General features: G+C 52.8%; 1 protein-coding gene across 2 annotated transcripts in view; it reads left to right on the top strand.

Moving 5' to 3' along the window:
- Positions 1 to 20,063, top strand: part of ZNF592 (zinc finger protein 592) — a 42,235-nt gene extending 22,172 nt beyond the window's left edge. For both annotated transcript variants that reach the window (XM_004708208.4, XM_045286322.1), the window contains 8 exons: positions 1,253 to 3,497; positions 9,298 to 9,476; positions 15,385 to 15,561; positions 15,701 to 15,860; positions 15,974 to 16,261; positions 16,479 to 16,591; positions 17,174 to 17,309; positions 18,701 to 20,063. In XM_004708208.4, coding sequence (XP_004708265.1) covers positions 1,272 to 3,497; positions 9,298 to 9,476; positions 15,385 to 15,561; positions 15,701 to 15,860; positions 15,974 to 16,261; positions 16,479 to 16,591; positions 17,174 to 17,309; positions 18,701 to 19,195 — 3,774 coding nt within the window. In that variant the 5' untranslated portion in view covers positions 1,253 to 1,271 and the 3' untranslated portion in view covers positions 19,196 to 20,063. The remainder of the gene's footprint in view (positions 1 to 1,252; positions 3,498 to 9,297; positions 9,477 to 15,384; positions 15,562 to 15,700; positions 15,861 to 15,973; positions 16,262 to 16,478; positions 16,592 to 17,173; positions 17,310 to 18,700) is intronic.
- Positions 20,064 to 22,255: the final 2,192 nt, after the last annotated feature.

The following is a 22,255-nucleotide window of genomic DNA, read 5'->3' as shown; positions in this document are numbered from 1 at the left end:
TGCCTACAGATGGGCTTTGGGTCCCCAATCTGAACCCCCCCATTCACAATGATATGGTTTTTGTTGATGTCTGATACCTGATCCCTTCAGCAAACAATCGGCCATCTAGCTCAGAAGCAACAAAGCCCACATGGAAGAAGCACTGTGTGATCCTGTTGCTTTTCGAGACTATAACTGGATGCCAGCCTGCATCCAGAGAATGGTTGGCATAACCACAGTGTAAGAAGTGTGTTGTACCAGGATGTCCCCAGGGTGCTAAAGCAGATGCAAGATTTAGGACTGAATGAGGGATGTGGTGGGTTTCCATCCTGTTTCCCCCCCCACCCCTACCCCTCCACACCCTTCTGTAGCGGGCTGGAGCCAGCCAGATTCATGTTTGCTGTCAGTGTGAGTGTTACAGTACCTCCCTAATGGAAGGCCTCTTTCTAAGGCCATGCATGTTCCTTTCACCATCCTTCTGTAACTCTGCTTCCTGAGATCAGGAAGGAAACGGGTGTGTGTGCTAGTGTAGTAAGTTAAAATAGATGTAGGGCTTTCCCCAATCTGCCCCCAGATGAATTTGATAACCAGTCATCCTCACGGGTAACCACCTCCCATTACCCACACTTACAACTCTGGGAAAATCAAGGAACTGAGGGCAACAGCCGAATAGAACAAAGTGCTCTCTGGAAACAATGGCCCTGGAGTTGATTCAGGAGACGGTGAAGCACAAACCCTGGCACTAGCAACTGGTTTTCGGATTTGATTGAATTCATATAGCACAAATACAAAGGTTACTAAGAGAAAGTTAGCAGAGGATATTCTAGCCAAGTCTCCTACGAATAAGGAGTTTTCTAAAGCGGAAGATGCTGACGTATGTGTTTCTGTAAGGGCTTGAGCCATGGGCCTTTTGCCAGAGCACTTGCTCATGGCGTGATGCTTCTCTCTGACAAGTCAAGAGAGTGTGCTGTGCATGTGTACTTACTTCTGGGCTCTGCAGACCAGCCAGGAATACCCAAACATCAAGGTTTAGGGTTTCCCAGGCTGGCTTGTCACCGGGTGTAAACATCCTTCTTCAACCTGCCTCATCACAATATTTTAAAAACTTGGAATAAAATTTGCTAGGTGTGTTATTTTCTTTGCATAGTGCTAGGGGTCTTCAGGGGTGTACTGGCGGCATGTGCATCGGGGTGGGTATGTGGTGTTGACTAAGCTGGACAAAATCCTGTGGCATCCTGGTGACCGCTTTTTCTGTTTACTGTTTCTTTCATAGCCTTTGCCAGCATCCAGCCATGGGGGACATGAAAACCCCTGATTTTGATGATCTTCTGGCTGCCTTTGACATCCCAGATCCCACCAGCCTTGATGCCAAGGAGGCCATCCAGACCCCCAGCGAGGAGAATGAGAATCCCCTCAAGGCTTCCGGCATGTGTATGGACGACAGCGTGTCCCTGTCTCACTCGGGGTCAGCCCCAGATGTGCCGGCCGTGAGTGTCATTGTCAAGAACACCAGCCGCCAGGAGTCCTTTGAAGCGGAGAAAGACCACATCACTCCCAGCCTCCTACACAATGGGTTCCGGGGCCCGGACCTGCCATCAGACCCCCACAGCCTGGGGCACAACTGTGGGAAGTTCGATTCCACCTTCATGAACGGAGACAGCGTGAGGAGCTTTCCTGGCAAGCTGGAGCCACCCAAGTCAGAGCCATTACCAACCTTTAACCAGTTCAGTCCGATCTCCAGCCCCGAGTCCGAGGACACCATCAAAGACAACGGGTTTGGGATGAAGCCCAAGCACCCTGACAGTTACTTCCCACCCCCTCCCGTGGGCGGCCCAGCCCTGGAAGCTCTGGGTAAGTTCCCAGTTCCGGAGCTACACATGTTTGATCACTTCTGTAAGAAAGAGCCGAAGCCAGAGCCGCTGCCCCTGGAGACCCAGCAGGAACCGGAGCGGGGTGGGCTGAAGGCAGCCCAGTCTCACAAGGAGCTGCAGGCCAGCCGGTTCTTTGGCGATGCTTTGGAGTTCAACAGCCACCCCAGCAACAGAATCGCGGAGTCCAGAGGACTGGCCCCCGAGCTTGGCCCGTGCTCGGCAGTGCCCCCTCGGCAGCGTCTTAAGCCGGTTCATTCCAAACTGTCCTCCTGTGTGGCAGCCCTGGTGGCCCTGCAGGCCAAGAGAGCGGCCAGTGTCACCAAGGAGGACCAGCCTGGTCACACAAAAGATCCCTCAGGGCCCCCTAAGGAGGGTTCTAAAGGGAGCCCCAAAATGCCCAAGTCACCAAAGAGTCCCCGGAGCCCTCTGGAGGCCCCCAGGAAAAGTATCAAGCCATCAGACAGCCCTCGGAGCATTTGCAGTGACAGTAGCAGCAAAGGCTCCCCTTCGGTGGCTGCCAGCTCCCCTCCAGCAATTCCCAAAGTCAGAATCAAAACTATTAAGACATCGTCAGGGGAAATCAAACGGACCGTCACCAGGATCCTGCCAGACCCTGATGACCCAACTAAGTCCCCCGTTGGATCGCCTCTTGGGAGTGCCAGTGCTGAGGCCCCCAGTGAGGTGCCGGGGGACGAGGGCGTCACCCTGCCTGTGGAGGAGCACTTTTCTGAGGTGGACCTAAATTCAGGGAGCCCCCAGGAGGACCTGAAAGGAGAGGAGAGCAAGGCTGGGGAGCCTCCGTCTCCCAGCTGCAGCTCCGGGCCCTGGACCTCGAAGGGGGCAGCGGTGGGCTCACAGACCGGCCGGAAGCAGCAGCAGAGCTCAGTCCTGCAGGCCTCCAGCCTGGCCCCAGCCAACCTCCTGCCCAAAGCTGTCCACCTGGCCAACCTGAACCTGGTCCCCCACAGTGTCGCTGCGTCCGTGACGGCCAAGTCCTCGGCTCCGAGGCGGAGCCAGCCCCAGCTCACGCAGATGTCGGTGCCCCTGGTCCACCAGGTGAAGAAGGCTGCCCCGCTGGCCGTGGAACTCTTCAACAAGGTCCTCCACAGCGCCAACCCCGTGCCCGTCTACGCACCAAACCTCAGCCCCCCGGTGGACAGCAGGATCCACGTGCCGGCCAGCGGCTACTGCTGCCTGGAGTGTGGCGACGCCTTTGCCTTAGAGAAGAGCCTGAGCCAGCACTACAGCCGGCGCAGCGTCCACATCGAGGTGCTGTGCACACTGTGCTCCAAGACGCTGCTCTTCTTCAACAAGTGCAGCCTGCTGCGGCACGCCCGCGACCACAAGAGCAAGGGGCTGGTCATGCAGTGCTCCCAGCTCCTCATGAAGCCCATCTCTGCAGACCAGATGTTTGTGTCGGCCCCTGTGAACTCCACGCCACCAGCAGCCCCAGCCCCCTCGCCCTCCCCGAAACCCGACCTCCCCTCGGGCCCCGCCAGCCCCGCTCCACCAGCCTTGCCCCTCTACCCAGACCCCGTGCGGCTCATCCGGTACAGACTCAAGTGTCTTGAATGCCACAAGCCGGTGCAGGACTACATTGCCCTGGCTGCACACCTTCAGAGGCTGGCGGAGGAGACCGAGGGGCTGGTAAGCACAACCACCCCCCAGGGCCTGGAGCCTGGAAGGAAGCCCCCTCATTGCTGAGTCCTGGGGGAGGGTGTCTGACTTGATGGCTAGCCACTCACCTGAATAGGTCATGTTGGGGCTTTATTCAGGAGTCCGGGTGGCACAGAGGTTAAGCGCTTGACTGCCAACCAAAAGGTCAGTGGTTCAAACCCACCAGCTGATCAAAAGATGTGGCAGGCTGCTTCCGTAAATATGGACAGCCTTGGCAGCCCCTGGAGGCCCTTCTCCTCTGCCTTCCTGGTCCGTCCCTAGGAGTCAGGATCGACCCGGCAGCGGTGGCTGGGGTTGATGGGCAAGACATCCTGCCCACAACCAAGGGGACACCTGAGGATCCATGACCGTGCCCTTCCACTCACCTCACCCTCCAGGGGGCTGCCAGGCAATCTGTGGCAGGCCCCAAGTTAGGTCCCGGCTGGGTGGTTTCGCTCTGGCCTCTGGCAGGAGTCAGCCCTGTCCAGGCCCTGTCCCAGAGAACCCAGGGGTGGAACTCAGAGAGTCTCTGCTCCCTCCTCAGTCTGTACATCTGACAGCCCAGCCGTGTGTACAAGGTGCTGTCGTCCAGCCTGCAGTGGGCCCAGCTGTGCCCGTGTGGGTGGACTGCACCAGGGCTGATGTCGAAGGAAGGGCAGTCGCCTGGCTTGTGGGTCCGGCACAGAGGTTCTGGCGTCCTCCTTTCCTGGTGTTCTGACCTGTTAGGCCTGTCTGCTTGTTCCCATGCTTGGTTATATTTGAGGGGATCAATTTGTTGGTCAGTCGCTTGGGTTTGAAGGCCTTCTGTGTCACACCTCTCTGTGACGTCCTTGGTGTCAGAGGCTGTCTGCATTAGCAAAGTCCTGGCAAGGGGCTGCCTCCAGACATGGCCCAGAAGGCTGCTGGCGGCACAAGGAGGCCCTCAAACCTTCAAGAGTCCTTTTTCCCTCCAGGTTCTCTCTCTGATTTGGCAAGTCCACCCCCTCACTTGGCCTTCCCAAAGCCAGGGCTCCAGAGACCTGAGAGGAAGGGGAAACACAGCCACTTTAGCTTTACCACGACCAGGGGCCTGTGTGCTTATTGGTGACCCATAGGCTCTGCCCATGGTTCCTCAGTGTCTGCGGGCTCTGGGCCAGGTCACATCTTTCCTCCAGGAGCTCATAGAGGTTTAGCAAGGGCAGGCATTACCACCCAAATGGTTGCAGTTACTCGGATGGGGACGATAGCAGGATGCCATGGGGTTGACGCTGACTTGTGACAGCCCGTGTGGATCAGAGTAAATCTGGGCTCCATCAGGTTTCCCGTGGCTGACTTTTTATGTTTTTTTTTTGAAGTTCATGCCATGAGGCCTTTCCTTTTTGGTGGGCTTGAACCTCCAACCTTTTGGTCAGTTTCTGACCATGCTAATTATTTGACTCAAACCTAAGCTGGGTCATAAACACAGAGGCCTGGGTGCCACAGGTTTAGGGAAAGTGCTTTTGGTGGAGGTGGTCTGTAAGCTGGGCCTGCAGGGTGAGTTTGGAGGAGGGGTGGGATGAGGACGGGTTGCTGATGGTGGGGGTGGCTTTGAGGTGTGGGTTAGGGCCAGGAAGCGGAGTTTGGTGGGCTTGGACAGAGGACCCAGCTCCCAAGAGGAGGGGAGCAGCAACAGGCAGGGGTTCCTTTGTTGTTTCTCATCCGTGCCCTCTGTTTCACTTTGTCTTTTCCTTCTCGGGTGCCCGGTGGCGAGTGGGGGCTCGGGCTCTTTCCTCAGGCTTTGGCATCCTTCCTGTCCACCCTGCCTGGTGGGGTGGGGAGAGCCGGTATTACTGTTTCTGAGTCACGTGATCAGTGGTGGGCTGGTGTCCGGGCCTGTTCTGTTTGTTGTCCTATTCCCCTCTCAGATCTGATCAGGCAGAGCTCTGGGCACAGGGTCCTGTTGGCCCCCTTCTTTTCCTGTATCTCCGTGTTATTCCCCTCTAGTGGGCACAGGCTGGAAGGGAGGGAGGCTATCGGTCCTTCCCTCAGCCTGGCTCACAACCCTCACCAGTTCCCGCGGCAGTCATGGTGGCAAGGTGGCCTCCAACCTCAAGGAGCGGAGTAAGACTTGCACCCTGGGGTCAGAGACTAGCCTTGGTGGTGGTTTCCTGAAACAGTGCCCCGGCGGTGGGTAGACAGGTTGGGTGTGGCTTTGGCTCCACTCCAGAGTAAGGGCAGCACGTTTGGGACCACTGTCTTCTTCCTGGAAGCCTGCACCTGAAGGGATCTTTTCATCCTTCCTCTCTGCTCCCAGCCACCCTGTTGGGGCAGGATGTCAGCATTCTTACAGTTTGTGTAAAGTTTCTCATTCTTACAGTTTGTGTAAACTACTGTGTCAACACATCGAACAAAATTTACAAGCCATTTTCAGATTGCCCCAATTATGTCAAAAAGTGTCTTTTTACACTTGGGCTTGTTTTGAATCAGGATCTAAACATAGACCACATGTTTAAACATTTGTTTATTGAGTCTCTTAAATCTTGTCATCTAGACTTGTACTTCTTTGCAGTCATCTTCCCTCTTTCTTTTCTCCTCCTCCTCATGCCATTGGCTTCTTTAAAAGATGGGGCCACGTGTCCCGGGGACTTTCCTGGACAGTTCTGGGTGTGATTGAGTGCTTCTTCATGTGACTGATATGTCCTTCTGTACCCTGGGTTTCTTCTGAGGCCTAGAACTGAGTTCTGCAGGCGTGGTTGGATTCAGGGTCACTTTTGAACGGAGCATGAAGATGAAACAGGACTTCCTATCTCGCGACTTCGGGGGCCACAGAGTGCCTGCTAGCTTTCTTTTCAAAGGTGTTGAACTTGTCCGGATTGTGGTGTTTCAGTCCTTCATTATCAGGTCCCCCACAGTCTCCATCAACGAAACCGGTTGTTGTCAAATTGACACCAGCTCATGGAGACACCACCGGGTGTAGGAGTAGAACTACACTCCAAGGCCGTGTTTTCCTCGGGAGATTGCCAGGACTTGCTTCTGAGGTGCCTCCAGGTAGACTCAAACCTGCAGCCAAGCACATTGGCCATTTGCACCACCCAGGAACTGCACTCCCAAATATGAGGGTGAGTCACAACATAATGCTCCTGGGGTTCCAGTTCACACACGCATAGGCTTGTTCCAAACACGGCATGTTCACACCTGTCTGTGTGTCAGTGAACGGCTGCAGACAAGCTCTCTCAGAAATGCCCTTCTAGAGTGCCTTCCCCTAAGGTCCAAGCAAAACATTGGCCTCTGGGGGGATCTGCTGGCCCATTGACATTCAAGACAGAGCGGTCAGCTCCGAGGGATATGGTGACAGTCTTTCAGATTCCTGAAGAGTAAGCTTGATAGATTTTTCTCGAAGGACACAGGAAGTCTTAGGGGTTTCTTATGAAGACGTTTTAAGAACATCAAAAACAGCATTGTTGAGAAAAAGGTCAAGGAATTTCCCCCCCACAACACTCTGCCTGCTCTGCCTTCAAGGGTGGGGAGGGCTGTCCTAGGAGCGTTTCATTGGGGAACCTTTCCCCGTCTGCCCTACAGCCTGGATCTTGCCTCTTCAGACTTATTTCTGGCCCCCAAATGCACCACTGAAAAAAAGGAGCCCACTGGAGCCCCTTAAGGGTGCCCAAAGGGCTGCTTGATGCGGTGTAAGTGGAAGGGCGCCTGCTGGTGCAGGAAGGAAGGGTGAGAGGGGCTGAGCCTCGATGGAGGGCCTGGTCAGAAAACCAGAGCTTCACCTTTTGCTTCCCAAAGGTCTCTCTGACTTTGTAGCAGTACTTTCTGACTTAGCCTCCTAATCATTGCTTCTGTTAGGAGCTGCAGAAGAATGTTTTTCTAATTGTATTGTTTCTTTTTTCGTTGTTAGTTGAACTTCTGTATGGAGCAGGTTTCCTTCTATGAGGGCCTTGTGGTCCTAGTGAAACACAGTTTATGTTGTAAAATGGGGTGAAAACAGGATTTATATCCTTTGATGAACCATTTTCTAAGTAATGAGTTGGTGCCCTAGCAGTTTCAAACGGTGTTGAAAAAGTCTCTTATTATTTTTGTTATAATGAGTTGCTGATTTTTATACCTTCACTGTGCTTATTAATTATTTCTGATGCTGAAGTTACGCCACCTTCGGTCAGTGGGAAAAGCAGTCTCGTGTCCTCTTACTCCTTGAGAGTGTCCTTTCTTTGCTTCAGCCCCAATGAGGTGATCTGGTGCGTGTCTTGTGCTAAACCTAGAACCTGCTCTGGCTCCAAGGAGCTGGGCTCTCTTTGGTGCTGTGTTTTCAGCCCCAGAGAGGCTGACTGCTGCCGGGGCTGCTGCTGCGTCTGCGGCGAGGACTTTTCAGTGGTCAGAGCAAGTGAATGCATACTAGTATTTTTTAAAAAGGAAAGACATGAATTTACACTGGCACTTAAAATTAGTGTTTTATGTAACTTCTGATTTTTCTGCTAACACTTTTGGTTCCTACATTTTTCCTCCAGTGTATTGATTTATTCTTCAATCTACATACAAGACTTTAAAAATATACCAAAACCAGTATTTCTAACGTTAAGACAGCTGCATCAAGTTTCAGGTGTACTTGAAGTTCTTTTTGCCCTCAGACTGTCTTCACAATGAGAGTGTGTCAGCCAAAATCCCACATTTTAAGATTGCTGGGGGCTCATTCCTTTCTTTGTGTGCCTAGGCTTCCAACAGCTCATAGAAAAGTTACATTTGATTGTGAATTGCTTGCAGGTTTACAGAGAAGAGATCATCACTTTTGCACTTGTCAGTTCAGAACACCTTTGCTTTCACCTCCTCGGTTGGCAGCCCTTCCGTATACCATCATGGATGCCTTGCGTCTCGGTATTTCCGGCTTCCACCCCTTCTCCTTTCCTGACCCTCTGTGCTTTGTTCTTGGGCAAATGCAGCCCTTTGGATCTTAAATGGTTGATTGTTGTAGCCAGAGTTCAGTTCCAGACCTAAAGAGTGACTAAGGGCCGTCCGTCGTCTTGAGAGTTCTGTCAGTCTCTGAGCAATAGGCCTGGTCTCTTTTGCGGGGTTAGGGGGGCACACAAACAAACCATTACCTTTTAATTACATTGTGCTCCCAGGAACTTTTAGAAACACCTTTGTATATATAGTTAGACTGCTGTAGCCTGGTTTCAGTTTTTCAGGAATGTTTTTATTTAAATGAACTCCAATTTGGAAAAGTATAAAAAATATTGGACTGCTTCCAAAGTTAAAACTTCAGACACACCCAGAGAAGTCTTGCTTCCACCCCTGACTTTCACCCTGCTCCCTCCTTCCCTGTAGGTGTGCATGGTGATGGGTTTTTGGCTTATCCTTCTATTGCTCCGTTTTGTGTGTGTGGTGAGAAGGATTACCAGAACGAGGCCCAGTGTCACCAGGAAGGTTCTAGTACTGTAGGGTGCTCTTGCTTAGGGCTCTAGAAAGAAAAAATTGGTCCTGTGTTAAGCCCGAGGTGGGGTGGTGGTGCGGGGAGCAGTTAAGAGGGGGCTTCAAAAATCCCATGGAAAAATTCCATTATCTTTGCAATCCAGTCTTTCACAAACTTTTTGAAGTCCCTAACAGTCCTAGAGGACAGGACTCATACTTGGGAAGAGAGAGCCAGGGTTTGTCTCTGATGCATGAGGCGGAAGGAAGGCACAGCCCCCGGGTGTCAGTGTCAGACATACCACAAGTGTCCTGTGGACCCTGCAGGATTGAGTGGTTGGGGGTTGGTTACTCTGGCCTGAATCCCAGGAGAGCTAGGCAGCTCTGACTGGGAGGCTGGGCCTACTCTCTCGGTGCTCTCTCCTAGACCTGCCAGGTGTGCCAGATGCTGTTGCCCAACCAGTGCAGTTTCTGCGCCCACCAGCGGATCCACGCTCACAAGTCCCCCTACTGCTGCCCGGAGTGTGGGGCCCTCTGCCGCTCTGCCTATTTCCAGACCCACGTCAAGGAGAATTGCCTGCACTATGCCCGCAAGGTGGGCTACAGGTGGGTGCTGCCGCAACTTCCCAGGGCTGGGCCTCTTCCCGGGGCAACACATTTCAGAATGAGGGCGCTGCCCCGCCCTAATGGGATAAGGACCTTGATTGGCTCAGTCAGGCCTTTATATTTTGTAGAGAACGGAAAAAGGAGGAGAATAGCACGTTGACAAATATCAGCTGCCAAAAAACCAAGTCATCTGGGGGGGGCGGGGGTGTGTGTGTCAGGGTTTAAGTAGTTTGCTGTCCTCGGGTACTGTTGCATGAACCCTGGGTTCATGAGTGGAGCTGCCCCCGGGGTCCCTCTCCTGGGCCGTCATCTTGCCTGAGCGGATCACCGGGCCTTTCTTCCACAGAGGTGCAGGCTCGGCTCGGCTTGCCAACTTTTAGTGGCCGCCGAGCACTTAACTGCGCGCCACCAAGGCAGAGGATGTATATACCATTCACTTTTGTCAAGTTGCCCCCCAATTTCAGTGCATTTGCTCCCAGAGTTTCTTGTGCTGGCATGTTGGATTTGAAATACCGTTGCGATGATAAGATCCCCAACCGGGGTACTTGCAAATGGCCTCAATTTTTCATTAACAGACAGCGCTGCAAAACAGCACACACAGAGGGTTCCTGGATCTCTGTTTTGGTTAGTGTTCATTTTTATGTGAGCAGCAGTCAAAACCAAAAGGATGGAAGAAACAAACAAACAAACAAACAAACAGCTTCATAAAAAAACGAAGAGATTTATTTATTTTAGCCTGCGCTTCCTACATTGTGTCAAAGCTATAGAAGCAAGCAGTCACCTTCAGGGCCACAGTCTTAAGTAGAGGGGACCTCCTGCAGGGCTGTGAGGACGCTAACCCTACTCCGACCCAGCCTGGTAGCCTCTGCTGATTTGTCCCATGTGGGAGTTTCTGTACTGTCCGAGGCTCCACTTTCTCACCTTTGAAAATGAATATTTGCCCCAATTTAGTAAGGTTTCTCAGTGCTTTGGTGTTTTAAAAAGATGGTGAGCTTCATTCGTTTATTCTGCATTTATTGAAGCCCATGTTTGACGTTAGCATAGCTCAGGACCCTGGGCACACAGAGGTGATTAAGACGCAGTCGCCCTCTCAAGGGGCATCAGTCTGGTGGGTTGCAGGTGTGTGCACAGGCGATTTATAACTCAGAGCGGCAAGTTCTGCAGGGGCAGCAGCATTCTGTTGAAGAGAGGAGAGAGGCCGAGGGAGCTAGTGAGAGCTTTTCAGGCAGAGGGAAGAGCTTGCCTGGCAAGGTTCAGGCAGGGGCGCAAGCACTCGCAGCAGGGGTTACGGGACGACGCACAGTTAGAAGTGTGTCAGGATAAAAGGAATCCGGGTTGGTAAGGAAGGAGACGAGGACGAAGGCAGAGGCCAGGCCCTGCGAGACCTTGTATTCCTTGGCAGACACGTGGACTTTATCCAGGGAAGAACCAGCGTTGCCTCTGCATTTAAAAGCTCACTGGGGGAAGCTGACCTGTCCTGAGAGAGGGAAGGGACTGGGAGGGAGAGTGGAGGGTGAAATAATCCTGAGGAGACAACCAGGCCTTTAGCTCGGGCCTGGCTCTGGGGATGGGGAGGATAAGGTTGATTTGAGAGAGAGTTAGGACTCAGAAGCCCCAGGATTTGATGGGAGTATGTGTGTGAGGTTGAGGAATGGGGAGGTGTCGGTGATGACTCCCAGATTTCTGCCTTGGCATAAGCATTTCCAAATGTAGCCTAATGTCTTTCATGTGTTATGAAGATTGGAGAGCCTGGAGTGTGCTGAAAGCAAGACTGAGCCCAGACAGACAAGAGCATACAGAGCCTTTGCCACCACGTGGCAGATCGTTGTGTGGCAGCCTCCCAGGCGACCTTTTTCAGCCAGACACCCAAACGTCTTATTACAAGGCCCTCTAACCTTTGACACTATCCTTCCAACTCTGGCCTAAATGTGTACATCCATGTCCCAAGGTCAACCCCAATCCAATAGCAATGCTATTAACACTTACATTTTTATCTTTGAAGCTGAAATCCAAGAAATTTTCAATAGCGTGGATGGACTGATAGCAAGTTTTGTGTGGGGATGTGGTTTTAGGTGAATCTTTCATTTTACTTCTGTAATGTCAGGTAAAACTGTCCTGTGATTTAGCTAAAGGGATTATTGAAGAAATTGGTATTAAAACCTTCGGTGATCAGTGAGTGAACCCAGAAGACCTATGCATCAATACAGTATTTTTTACACTTAAGACGAGGATGGTTTGATTTTTTTTTTTTTTTGAGTAACGGCTTTACTGAGATAGAATTCATGTATCATGCAATCCGGTTCAATGCTTTTTAGTGTAGTCACAGAGTTGTACAACCATCACCACAATTAATGGTAGAGCATTTTCACCACCCCAACAAGAAGAGTGCCCCCAGCCCTAGGCGACCACAGATTGACTTTCTGGCTATAGATTTGCCTCTTTGGGACATTTAATATAGAGTTTTCTGGCATGTGATCTTAAATGTGGTCTTTAATGTTTCCAGTGTTTTCAAGATGTATCCATGATGTAGCATTTCCGTTACTTCATTCTTTTTATGGCCACATAATATTCCATTGTATGGATGTATGACATTTATCCCTTTGTGGATGGGCACGTGATATTTTTTTCCCTTCTCACTTTTAAGTTATCGTGACAAGCGCTGCCGTGATCATCGGTGTACAAGTATGTGAATCGCATCTCTCAGGCCTTTGGGGACATATCTAGGATGGGTAGACTGGCTATGTGAAGGGCCACACTCTTCTCTCGAGTGACTGCAGCATTTTTATATTCCTACCAACATGTTGCAGTTTCTTCACATCCTCATCAATACTAGTCTGACTTTTTGATGATAGCCATCCAAGTGAGTGTGAAAAGAGCCTCCCTTGGTGGCAGTATAGGAAGCTAACTGCAAGGTCACCAGTTCAAACCCACCAGGTGCTCCCTGGAAGAAAGTGGAGGCTGTCAGCTCTCGAAGATTCACAGCCTCAGAAATCCTGCCTCAGGTTGCTGAGTTGGGACCTGACCTTGGTAGTGTGTGGTGGGTGTGAAATAGCTCCTCACGGTGGGTTAAAGGTATGTTTCTCTTGAGTACCCTTGCATGAGCGTACTGCCCATTTGTTATCTTCTTTGGAGAAATGTCTTTTAGATCCTTTGCCCATTTTTTTAAAAAGAGCTCTTTGTATATCCTGGATACAAGTCAAATATATGATTTGCAGATATTTTCTCCCATTCTGTGAATATTGTTTTTGAGAAAACTCTCAAGCAATATGCATTCAGATGTTCCATTTCATTAAACTCCAATACAAAGTTTTGCTCATTTTATGTTTTCTATTATTTTTGCTTTCTTCTGAAGAAAATCTGAAAAACCTACACATGTGTAATACATTTTTTTTTTTGCTTCTCATTGATAATTTGAGAGTCTGCAATGATGTCCTTAAAGAGAGCAAGTTTAATCTTTGCAAAAAATACTATTTTATTTGCTGTGATTATTAGCAAAGTTAAGTACTTGGCTGCTCTCTAGCCTTTCTTAAAGCCTTTTTCCCCCTGCATATGACTATGAGTTTATTTTGCTTAAAATTTTCTCTCTCTTTTTTTAAATCATTTTACTGAGGGCTCATACCACGCTTATCACAATCCAGTGTATTTGTTGCCATCATCATTCTCAAAACATTTGCTTTCTGCTTGAGTCCTTGGTATCAGCTCCTCATTTTCCCCTCCCTCGCTGCTCCCTCCTCCCTCATAAACCCTTGATAATTTATAAATTATTATTTTGTCATATCTTACACTGTCTGACGTCTCACTTTTCTGTTGTCCATCCCCCAGGGAGGAGGTTATACGTAGATCCTTGTAATTGGTTCCCCCTTTCTACCCCGCCTTTGCTCCACCTGGTATAAAGCTTTTTTTTTTTTTTTAACAGCATAAAGTTCTACAATTGCTTTTCAGAGCTTCTTAAAATTTTTGGTGCAGAGGGTTTGTTAAGTGATTGGATTTTGTTTTATGTGCACATCTTTTCTGTCTAAACCTTACGTGATGTTTACTGAGGGTGCTTTGCGATTGCTCTTTGACCCACTTATGTTCTTAATTTCAGTAAGCCCTCCTCCGTGAATAGACTGGGTCAGTAGAATGAATTCCGGTGGCCTTTATAAAGTGAACAGTTACACTGCTCCTGTAAATTTGGTCAATCTGAATGTGGGTGGGTGGGGAAGGGGTGCGCGCCTGTGTGTGTTCCTCTCCCATTGACATGAAGGAGTAGCTCCCCAAGTTTCCCATCTGACCTTTCGTGTTGCTGTGATTCATTGGATCTCATTCAGCATGTTCTTCAAAGGAGCAGTGTCCAAAGCCAATATTCTTTTTGAAATGAGCTAATTTCCTGCTTGGCTTACAGAACACATTAGGGTCTAATTGTGGCTTAAGGTTTAAGATTATCTCAGGGCAGCGGTTTTGGGAATTCATATTCTCTGCTCGAGAATGTGTGGCGTATGTGAGAATTTGGAGTACTGTCGTGTCCTTACCACACCCCCCTCCCAATTTGATCCGGATTCTTATAGAGAGTTGGGAGTAGAAGAATTCTTAAGTGAAGCCAGGTTCTTCTTTGCGACAGTATCTTTGCTAGTGCCTCTTTGGATGCTAGGGCTGTAGGGGTGGGATTAATGCAAGTGGCAGTGATAGCAACCAGCAGAACGAGATAGAGGGAGCAACGGAACGCCACGGGTGTGTGTGTAGGGGGGGTTGTTGTGTAGGGGAGACTGAGTATGTTTATAGGCATTTGTAGACAGACATATGCACTATTTCTGTTACGTCAGACCATTCTCCACTCCCGCCCACTCCTCTTAGCTGAGGGTTCAACAAAAGGACTGCATAGACGAGAAAGGACCAGGAACCTTAGCGAATGCCGGCTCGCCTGGAGAAAGGACACTGCTGTCTTTGATGCTGAAGGAAAGGCAATATTAGTGTGAAAAGGGAATGGAAAGACTGCACAACATTTTTATCCCAATCCCGTTAAAACGTTAAGCCAATGGGGCCACCATCAAAAAACCTCAAACATAAAAATAAAAGGCAGGGCCACCAAAGGCCTCAGTTTCTGAAGAGCTGTTTAAGGCAGGCCTTTGTTTCGTTGATTCGAACCCGTTGAAAACAAGGTGGCCAGCCAGCAGGACTTGGAGAAATGGGACGCAAACGGGCCGCACATGGTCCCATCGCACCAGCACCACTGCCCGAGGGCTCTGAGCCCCTGACCCGGGGCCTACTGAATGTTTCTGTCCATTAAATATAAAGAGGCCTGTGAAAGCCGAGGTGGTCTGCTCCGTAGAGATTCACAGTCTGGGAAACCCCAGGGAGGGGGTCTCTTGCAAGTAGGCCCATGGGATGGCTCTAGGCCACTTCCCTGGGCTTGGAGGCTGGGGCCTGTGAAAGTGGACATACCCTTCCAGCTCAGTTTTTTTTTTTCCTATTTGTCTCATACCCATTTCCCCCTCTTGTGACAATTTCTCCACAAATATTTTAAACGACTGTACTTGTGTCATATAGCCATCCTCGCTTCATCAAAACCAGCCTGTCAGAGAAGGCCCAGGCTTTCCGCAGGCTCCCTCTCAAATCCCACCTGGACTCCTGCAGCAGTGCCAGACTCAAGTGTGTATTGTTTATGCCATTGCAGAACCATTCTCTTCTGTCCGTTCCGACAGCATCTCCTAGCCAGGGGGTTCCATCGGAAGAAACTCATCATCTGCAGAATCAGGCGCAGCCCTGTGTTAAGAATCCACGCAGCTGACTTAAGGACCTGTGCGTGGCGGGTGGGAGGCAGGGTGCTCTCTGGAGGGGAGTTAGCCCCTGCCTGCGATGACAGCTCTGCTCCTGCCTCCATGCTTCCAACCCCGTCTCTGGGTCTGACATCCCCTCCTCTGCTGTCTAGGTGCATCCACTGTGGTGTCGTCCACCTGACCTTGGCCTTGCTGAAAAGCCACATCCAGGAGCGGCACTGCCAGGTCTTCCACAAATGTGCATTCTGCCCCATGGCCTTCAAGACTGCCAGCAGCACCGCTGACCACAGCGCCTCCCAGCATCCCTCCCAGCCCCACAGGCCTTCCCAGTGAGTGCCAGCCTTGTGGGGCGGGAAGGGGTGGGCCTGGGGCTGGAGCCCAGGAGGACACCTGGAGATGGGGGAGTGCCCACACTGGCTCTGAGAGCCGTGGGCTGATGCCTCGCGCCGCCCCGGGCTTGTCTCACAGGCTCATTTACAAGTGCTCCTGTGAAATGGTCTTCAACAAGAAGCGGCACATCCAGCAGCATTTTTACCAGAATGCCAGCCAGGCCCAGGTGGGGGTCTTCAAGTGCCCCGAGTGCCCGCTCTTGTTCCCGCAGAAGCCAGAGCTGATGCAGCATGTGAAGGTGAGCTGCGCCGGGGCAAGAGGCCGGGGAGGAGGGCACGGGCACCAGACCGGGGGTTGGACTCTGTGCATCTCTCCCCTTGCCCAGTCAGTAATCGCTCTCCCCATCCCCAGAGCACCCACGGGGTCCCCCGAAACCTGGACGAGCTGTCAAGCCTCCAGTCTTCAGTGGACACGTCCTCGAGCCGCCCCGGCTCTCGAGTCCCTGCTGAGCCTCCAACATCGAGTGTGGCTGCTCGGGGCAGCTCCCTGTCCTCCAGTCGTTGGGGCAGGTCAGAAGCCCACCGTAGGACGGAAGCCAGGCCCCGGCTGAGGACCACGGGCTGGACCTGTCAGGAGTGTCAGGAGTGGGTCCCTGACCGGGAGAGCTACGTGTCCCACATGAAAAAGAGCCACGGGCGGGTAAGTGCAGGCCCCTTGCTACGCTGCCGGCTCCCCGGGACTAGGCCCCTGTGGCAGCTGGTTCCTGGGGCCCCGTAGGGTGGCCTGGAGCAGGGTGAGTATGTAGATGGTGAGGTTTTCGGCTCGTGCCCTTCTTGCACACCTCAGCCGAGGAGAAAGGTGTCCTCTGAGCTGTCCCGTGGAGCTGACGCTTTGCCTCCTGCCACGCCGCTCCTAGGTGCTGAAACGGTACCCGTGCCGGCAGTGCGAGCAGTCCTTCCACACCCCCAACAGCCTGCGCAAACACATCCGCAACAACCACGACACAGTGAAGAAGGTGTACACCTGTGGGTGAGTCCCTGGAGAGGTGGGCGTTCACCAAGAGTCTGCCCTCAACACCTTGGGACTGTTCTTGATGAAGTCAAGTTCTACCTGGGGAAATGCATTGAGTCGGTCAAAAGCCAGGGGCTCTGGGGCCCTTGATTCCCCTCCCCCCCACACACACCTCATGCTGGCCCACTCATCAGGGGTGTTAAGAGGAGGGATGATGGCGTGACCAAGCACCCTGTCTGGTCATGTTTGGGGCATGTTCTGGCCTCTTTCATGCTGACCACTTGCTCAGCACTTGGGGCCCTGGGCAGTGAGACCAGGGAGCAGGGAGTGAGTCCATGGCGTGGGGCCAGGTGTCAAAGGTACTACTAACAGCTGGACTTGGAGTCTTCTGGCCCGTTGGCTGACTTGCTGGCTGGATGCTCTCTGGCGAGCCCTGGGACTGTCTGCCAGCTCCAGGCCTAGCCTCTCTCTTCCCCTGGCCTCCTTGTGAAGAGCCTGAGGGAGCCTGGAGTTGGAATCTGCTGCGACTTCCCTCTGGCTGCCCAGCTCCCCTGGGCCCCACGGCCTGAGAACTCCCTGACCTTGGCCTTGCTTTTGCAGGTATTGCACAGAAGATAGCCCCAGCTTTCCTCGGCCCTCCCTCCTGGAGAGCCACATCAGCCTTATGCATGGTATCAGAAACCCTGACTTGAGCCAGACGTCGAAAGTCAGAGCTCCGGGTGGCCCTCTCCCTCAGGTGAGTCTGGGCTCCCTGCCCCCTCCTGCCACTGCCCGCTCCAGAGGCTTGGAGCTGCAGGAGCAATAGGAAGGCAGTAGGGAGCCCATTTGTCCTTGTGACTGTGGAGCAACATGCTTGCCCTGTGTGACCGCCTGGGAAATGCTGACAGTTCCCTGACCTTTGGTTCTGCTGTCCCCTGTCACTGTGAGCTCTGAGACCACTGCAGACCACTATCCTGTTCCCACCTCACAGCTGCCCATGAGGCAGAGGCTGGAGGGGCAGGGCTGTTTGGTGAGGGTGTTGAGCATTGGCTGAGTCCCCTGCCCCTCCACAATCCTGGGGAAGGCCAGGCTTAGAATTATGTTATCCTGGCCTCCCCAGCCCCCCCACCCCACCCCGCCCCTATTTCTGATGAATTTCTAGAGCACCCTGTTCCCCCTCCTTGCTGTAGCTCTTCCCACTCCTTAGAGAGGAGTCCGGCCTGTCTGGAAAGCTCTGAGGTGCCAAGAGTTCTAGGCCATTCGCAGAACTTTCTTGGCTATTGAGAGAGAGGAGCTAGTTGGCAAAGGCATGGGGAAATAGCCCCCTTTGCTCAGAGAGATTGCCTTGTCACTTGCCAACATCTGTCAATGATTAAAAGGTACGGCTGATCCCTTCCCTGCTCCCAAGATGCACCTACCCTTGGGCCCAACTCTTAGGGAGTTATCTGTCCCGTCTTCGGCCTTGGGCACAAAGAGCCATGTTCAAGGATGTTTACTTCAGCCCTGTGTGCAGTGACAATGCTGGAATTCAACTCAGTGTCCCTCATGGTTCGTCCTCACGGTGGGGTGGAGCCTAACTGAGGGAGAACCACACGTGCGTACGCCTGCGTAGACAAGCTGTGTGCTGTGAAGTGCACGGCTCTTTGTCGTGTGTCAAAGCCAGCAAGCAAATGCATGCTACCTCAGAGCAGCCCTCCTGGACAAGTAGAGCTGCCCCATGGGTTTCCGAGACGGTAACTCTTGAAGGGAGTAGAAAGCCTCCTCTTTCTCCCACAGAGCGCCTGGTGGTTTTGAACTGCTGCCCTTGCAGTTAGCAGTCCAACACATAACCACTATACATCAGGGCGCCTGCTTGTACATGTACAAGAGTTACAAAACCCAGGTGAAATGGCTGCCTCAGGACTGCAAGCCTCGGGGACGACGACTGATTTTCTCTGTACCCTGTGTACATCTTTGAAATGGTGTACCCCTCATGGATATGTTACATTTAGAAAAAAAACAAACCTAAACCAGCATTTGGGACTGGGGTGACCCCAACTTAGGTGGTGGCTGCTGGGGGTCCTGCGGGATGCACTCATCAGGTCAGAGGGGCCTTATGTGTAGGACCGAGGTCAGTCTAGACTCTGCTTGTGCTGTGTGTCCTTCCAGGTGAACCATCTGAAAAGAAAAAGCGAAGCCGTCGACGCTGTGGACACCTCCAGTGGCATGGCTGCCTCCTCCCCCAAAAGACACAAGTCCCTTTTTCAGTGTGCAAAGTGTAGCTTTGCAACAGACTCGGGGCTCGAATTCAAGAGCCACATACCTCAGCACCAGACGGACAACTCCACAGCCCAGTGTCTCCTCTGTGGCTTGTGCTACACCTCTGCCAGCTCCCTCAGCCGCCATCTCTTCATCGTCCACAAGATGCGAGACCAGGAGGGGGAAGAGGACGGGGAGGAGGTGGTGGAGCCAGCGACGGAGGCGGCAGAGCCTGAGGTGGGCTCTGCGGAGGCGGTGCCCACGAAGACCAGGGAGAATGGACTGGAAGAATGTGCTAGCGGGTCTTTGCTGGCTGAACGCGAGGCAAGATCAGATGGTGCCCAGGATGCTCGGAGTCAGCCACAGGCCCCTGCGGACCAGGATAGCCACACACCCTCCCTTTAGGTGTGACCAGAGGCTTCGTAGTCTGAGGTTGGGTGTCGCCCTAGTGTCCTCCACTGACCACGCGGACAATGAGAGGTGACAGGCCCTGCCCTGGTGGGAATGAGGCCAGCCGTGCCCTGGAGCAGTGTCTGCCCTGAGCTACAGGGGGCTGAGTGGCCCCCCCGGCTCCAGGACCCTAACAGCTCTGGATTTGCTTCTGTTATTTATGTAGCTTTGTGCTGCTTCTTGGTACCCCAGTTTTGTCTGTGTCCTCCCAGCCCCGGTGCTGTGAACTTGGCTTGAGACCCTCAGCTGCTGTGCTCTTCTGGGAGGCCCCCTGCTGGCTGCCCTCAGCTGCGGGCTCCTGGGAGCTCTGCTTACCTTCAGCCGCCAGCACTCCAGCTCCCCTCCCACTATCTGAGCCTGAGAAGAGGGGGAGCAAGGGGTGCCCACACAAGTCCCTCTCAGAGAGCTCTGCCCAGCTGTCCTGTGAGAGCCCTTGGTTGCCTTGTCCTCCCTTCTATCTTCTCCGATTCCTTGTCCCCAAATTGCCCTGGAGAACGAATTGGCCAGTGTCCCAGTGGGTGGGTGAAACTTGGCAGTGCTAGTGGGGGCTCGGGCAGAGCAGGGGGTGCTGCAGAGGCAGGCGGGCATGGCAGTCAGCTGCCTCCTTTCCTTCAGAGGGTTGGGGGCTGTGCAGGACTTGTTCGGCTACTGTGCCTCCTTCCTGAGCTGTGGGATGGGTCTGGGGGCACACAGACGTTGGGATATTTGTCCTCTTGCTCCTGTGCCATTGGAGAGGCTGTTGCTCCCGACAGGCCAGCCCCTCCTCCTCTTGACTACACTCGTGTTGCTCAGACTATATTTCAAATAAAAACCTTTCCATGGAGGGAGGCTCTTGTATTCCTCTTCAGGTGAGCCTGGTCCCACACTCCTCTACCTAAGGGTCTTTCCCAGACTTCCCTCCTCTGCCTCATCTCTGGGGTTAGCCAAGGAATGGCCTCTCTAGACTTAGGAAACCAAGAGCCCTAGTCTCTCCGGTTCCCGGTAAAGCTTCTGAGGAGGGGAGGACAGGTCGTGGAGTGGGGTGGGGTGCAGTGGATCTTAGTACTGACCAAGAATCATCTCAGGGCTCCTCCCTAATCTCTAGTGCTGGCTGTAGGACCTTTCTGAGCTCTTCCATCTTTCTTCAGCCAGAGAGCCCTCTGCTGCGAGGGGAGGGCAGGGTGGGTGGGTTCTGCATTGTTGCCAGTGCTAAAGGGGCCCTGGGGCTGCCATGGTCGTGGGGTCTGGCAGTATGGTAGAATTGGGTCAGCTGGCTGGGGTGTCTTTGCTGACAGGAGGACGTGTGGGTCACTGCCCTTGTGGGGACCTGCAGCAGCACACAGAGTAGGCCGAGGTAGAGGTGCCCAGTGACCGACATGGGCGGGCCTTGGGGCAGGATCTAGTGCAGCAGAGGGGGGTGGGTTGATCAGTTCAGGGAGGCACTGAATATCAGTGATAAACCATTAAGTCAGATAAATATGCCTGGCCTTTCTAGAATGGAGGAAACATATGTTTTTCTTTCTCTTTTAAATGCCAGGTGTTTAGTGGACAGGCTGATGGCGGCTGGAAAGGTTAGGGCTTGCCACCCTTGCGGAGAGGCTACGGCCTTGTGCCGTTCCAAGGACTGCTGCCCTGATGAGACTGCGAGCTGGCAGCAGGGTCAAACTGGGCCTGGTTTCAGCTGCCTGCCACGCCAGAGCTAGCTCTGTCTGTGAAGGTATCTTGGCAGGCACACGCCTGACCTGACTTAGCTGTGGGTCCCTTCTCTGATTCCACTTGTGGGACGCTAGCCCTGTCCCCTAGATTCATTCATAACAGGTTTAGAGGAGGCCAATAGAAGCCCTGGGGAGGAAAAGGGAAGTCCTGCACTCAGGCGTGACCACCCCCACACAGATGTCCTTGATGGGAACAGCATGGAGTCCAGAAAATGCCAAGCCACTCATCCGGAAACCTGGGTCATGGCCTGGGGCCTGCCCTTAACCACCTTTAATAGACTCCACTGACCAAAGTTGATCCCCTTCTAATGGCTAGTGATATCCCACTCCCACCCGCCACCCCCCCAACTCACTTCTTGGGCTTTGTTGACAGAGTGTGCCGGGAAGCGTTTCTTAGTCTGTAGACCGCTATGTACCTGGAGTGTTTGACATGGCTTCGGGGCATGGAGGGAGTGAATGTACCCGGTTGGCATCAGACTCAGGGATGCTGCTAATCTGTTGGGAATTGGTCTGCCACACCTACCTATTATTTAGAAACAGTGAGGACAGTAGCTTTGCTAATACTTCTCGGTGATTCTCACTGAATTCTTTCTCAGTTATCTCTCAGAGGGTTTAAATCACTTCCCCCCTGCCCGCTTGCCTGCCCGCACCCCCACCCCCCAGCCCACGTCCCGTGAGTGACCTGTGCAGCGATTTGAAGTGAAGCCGGTCTGATCCCGGGAGGGATCGCCTGGTCCTCTGGCGTAGGGAGGCCTGCCTGAGCAGGGAGGCGGCCCTGGCTGACTGCCAGCTTGTCAGCAGTCCTCAGCAGGCTGCAGCCACCCGGCCGTCCCTTTTCTTTCCCACCGAGTGCCAGCCTCTGGAGTGGGTCTGTGCCTCATCACCCCAAAGAGGCCCACGCACACTGTGCTCGCCCGTACGTTGTCTTCTCCTCCCTCTTGTTCCCTTCTTGGGCTTTGCACCGCCATTTGGAAAGCATCCTTTTGAAGGCCAGACCAGGGGAGGCTGCTTCAGCCCTCGGAAGAAACACATGGTTCCCTCAGGGTCCAATACCTTTATGCAATTTCCTTCCCACAACTGTGTGCAAAAGGGTGTGTCATTGCTCGCTCTCTAAGAAAATGCTGGCTGTGTTTCTGCATGTTCACCTGCAGACAACGCTCGAAATCAAGTGAACCAGATTAGATCCCCCACTCTGGGAGAAAGGAACCCTCCTGGAAGACGCCCAAGGCTTGACACATGACGACCATTTACTTCCCAGTGATTTCCTCTCCGTAACATGATACCCGGAGTTGCTATAAGGTGATCGCTGTAGGAAGAACCC

Source organism: Echinops telfairi, unplaced genomic scaffold (assembly GCF_000313985.2).
Source record: "Echinops telfairi isolate 266 unplaced genomic scaffold, ASM31398v2 ScPeMD7_7;HRSCAF=31, whole genome shotgun sequence".
Taxonomy (NCBI): Eukaryota; Metazoa; Chordata; class Mammalia; order Afrosoricida; family Tenrecidae; genus Echinops; species Echinops telfairi.
Note: the sequence above shows the minus strand (reverse complement) of the source record. Positions and strands in the feature narration are given on the sequence as shown.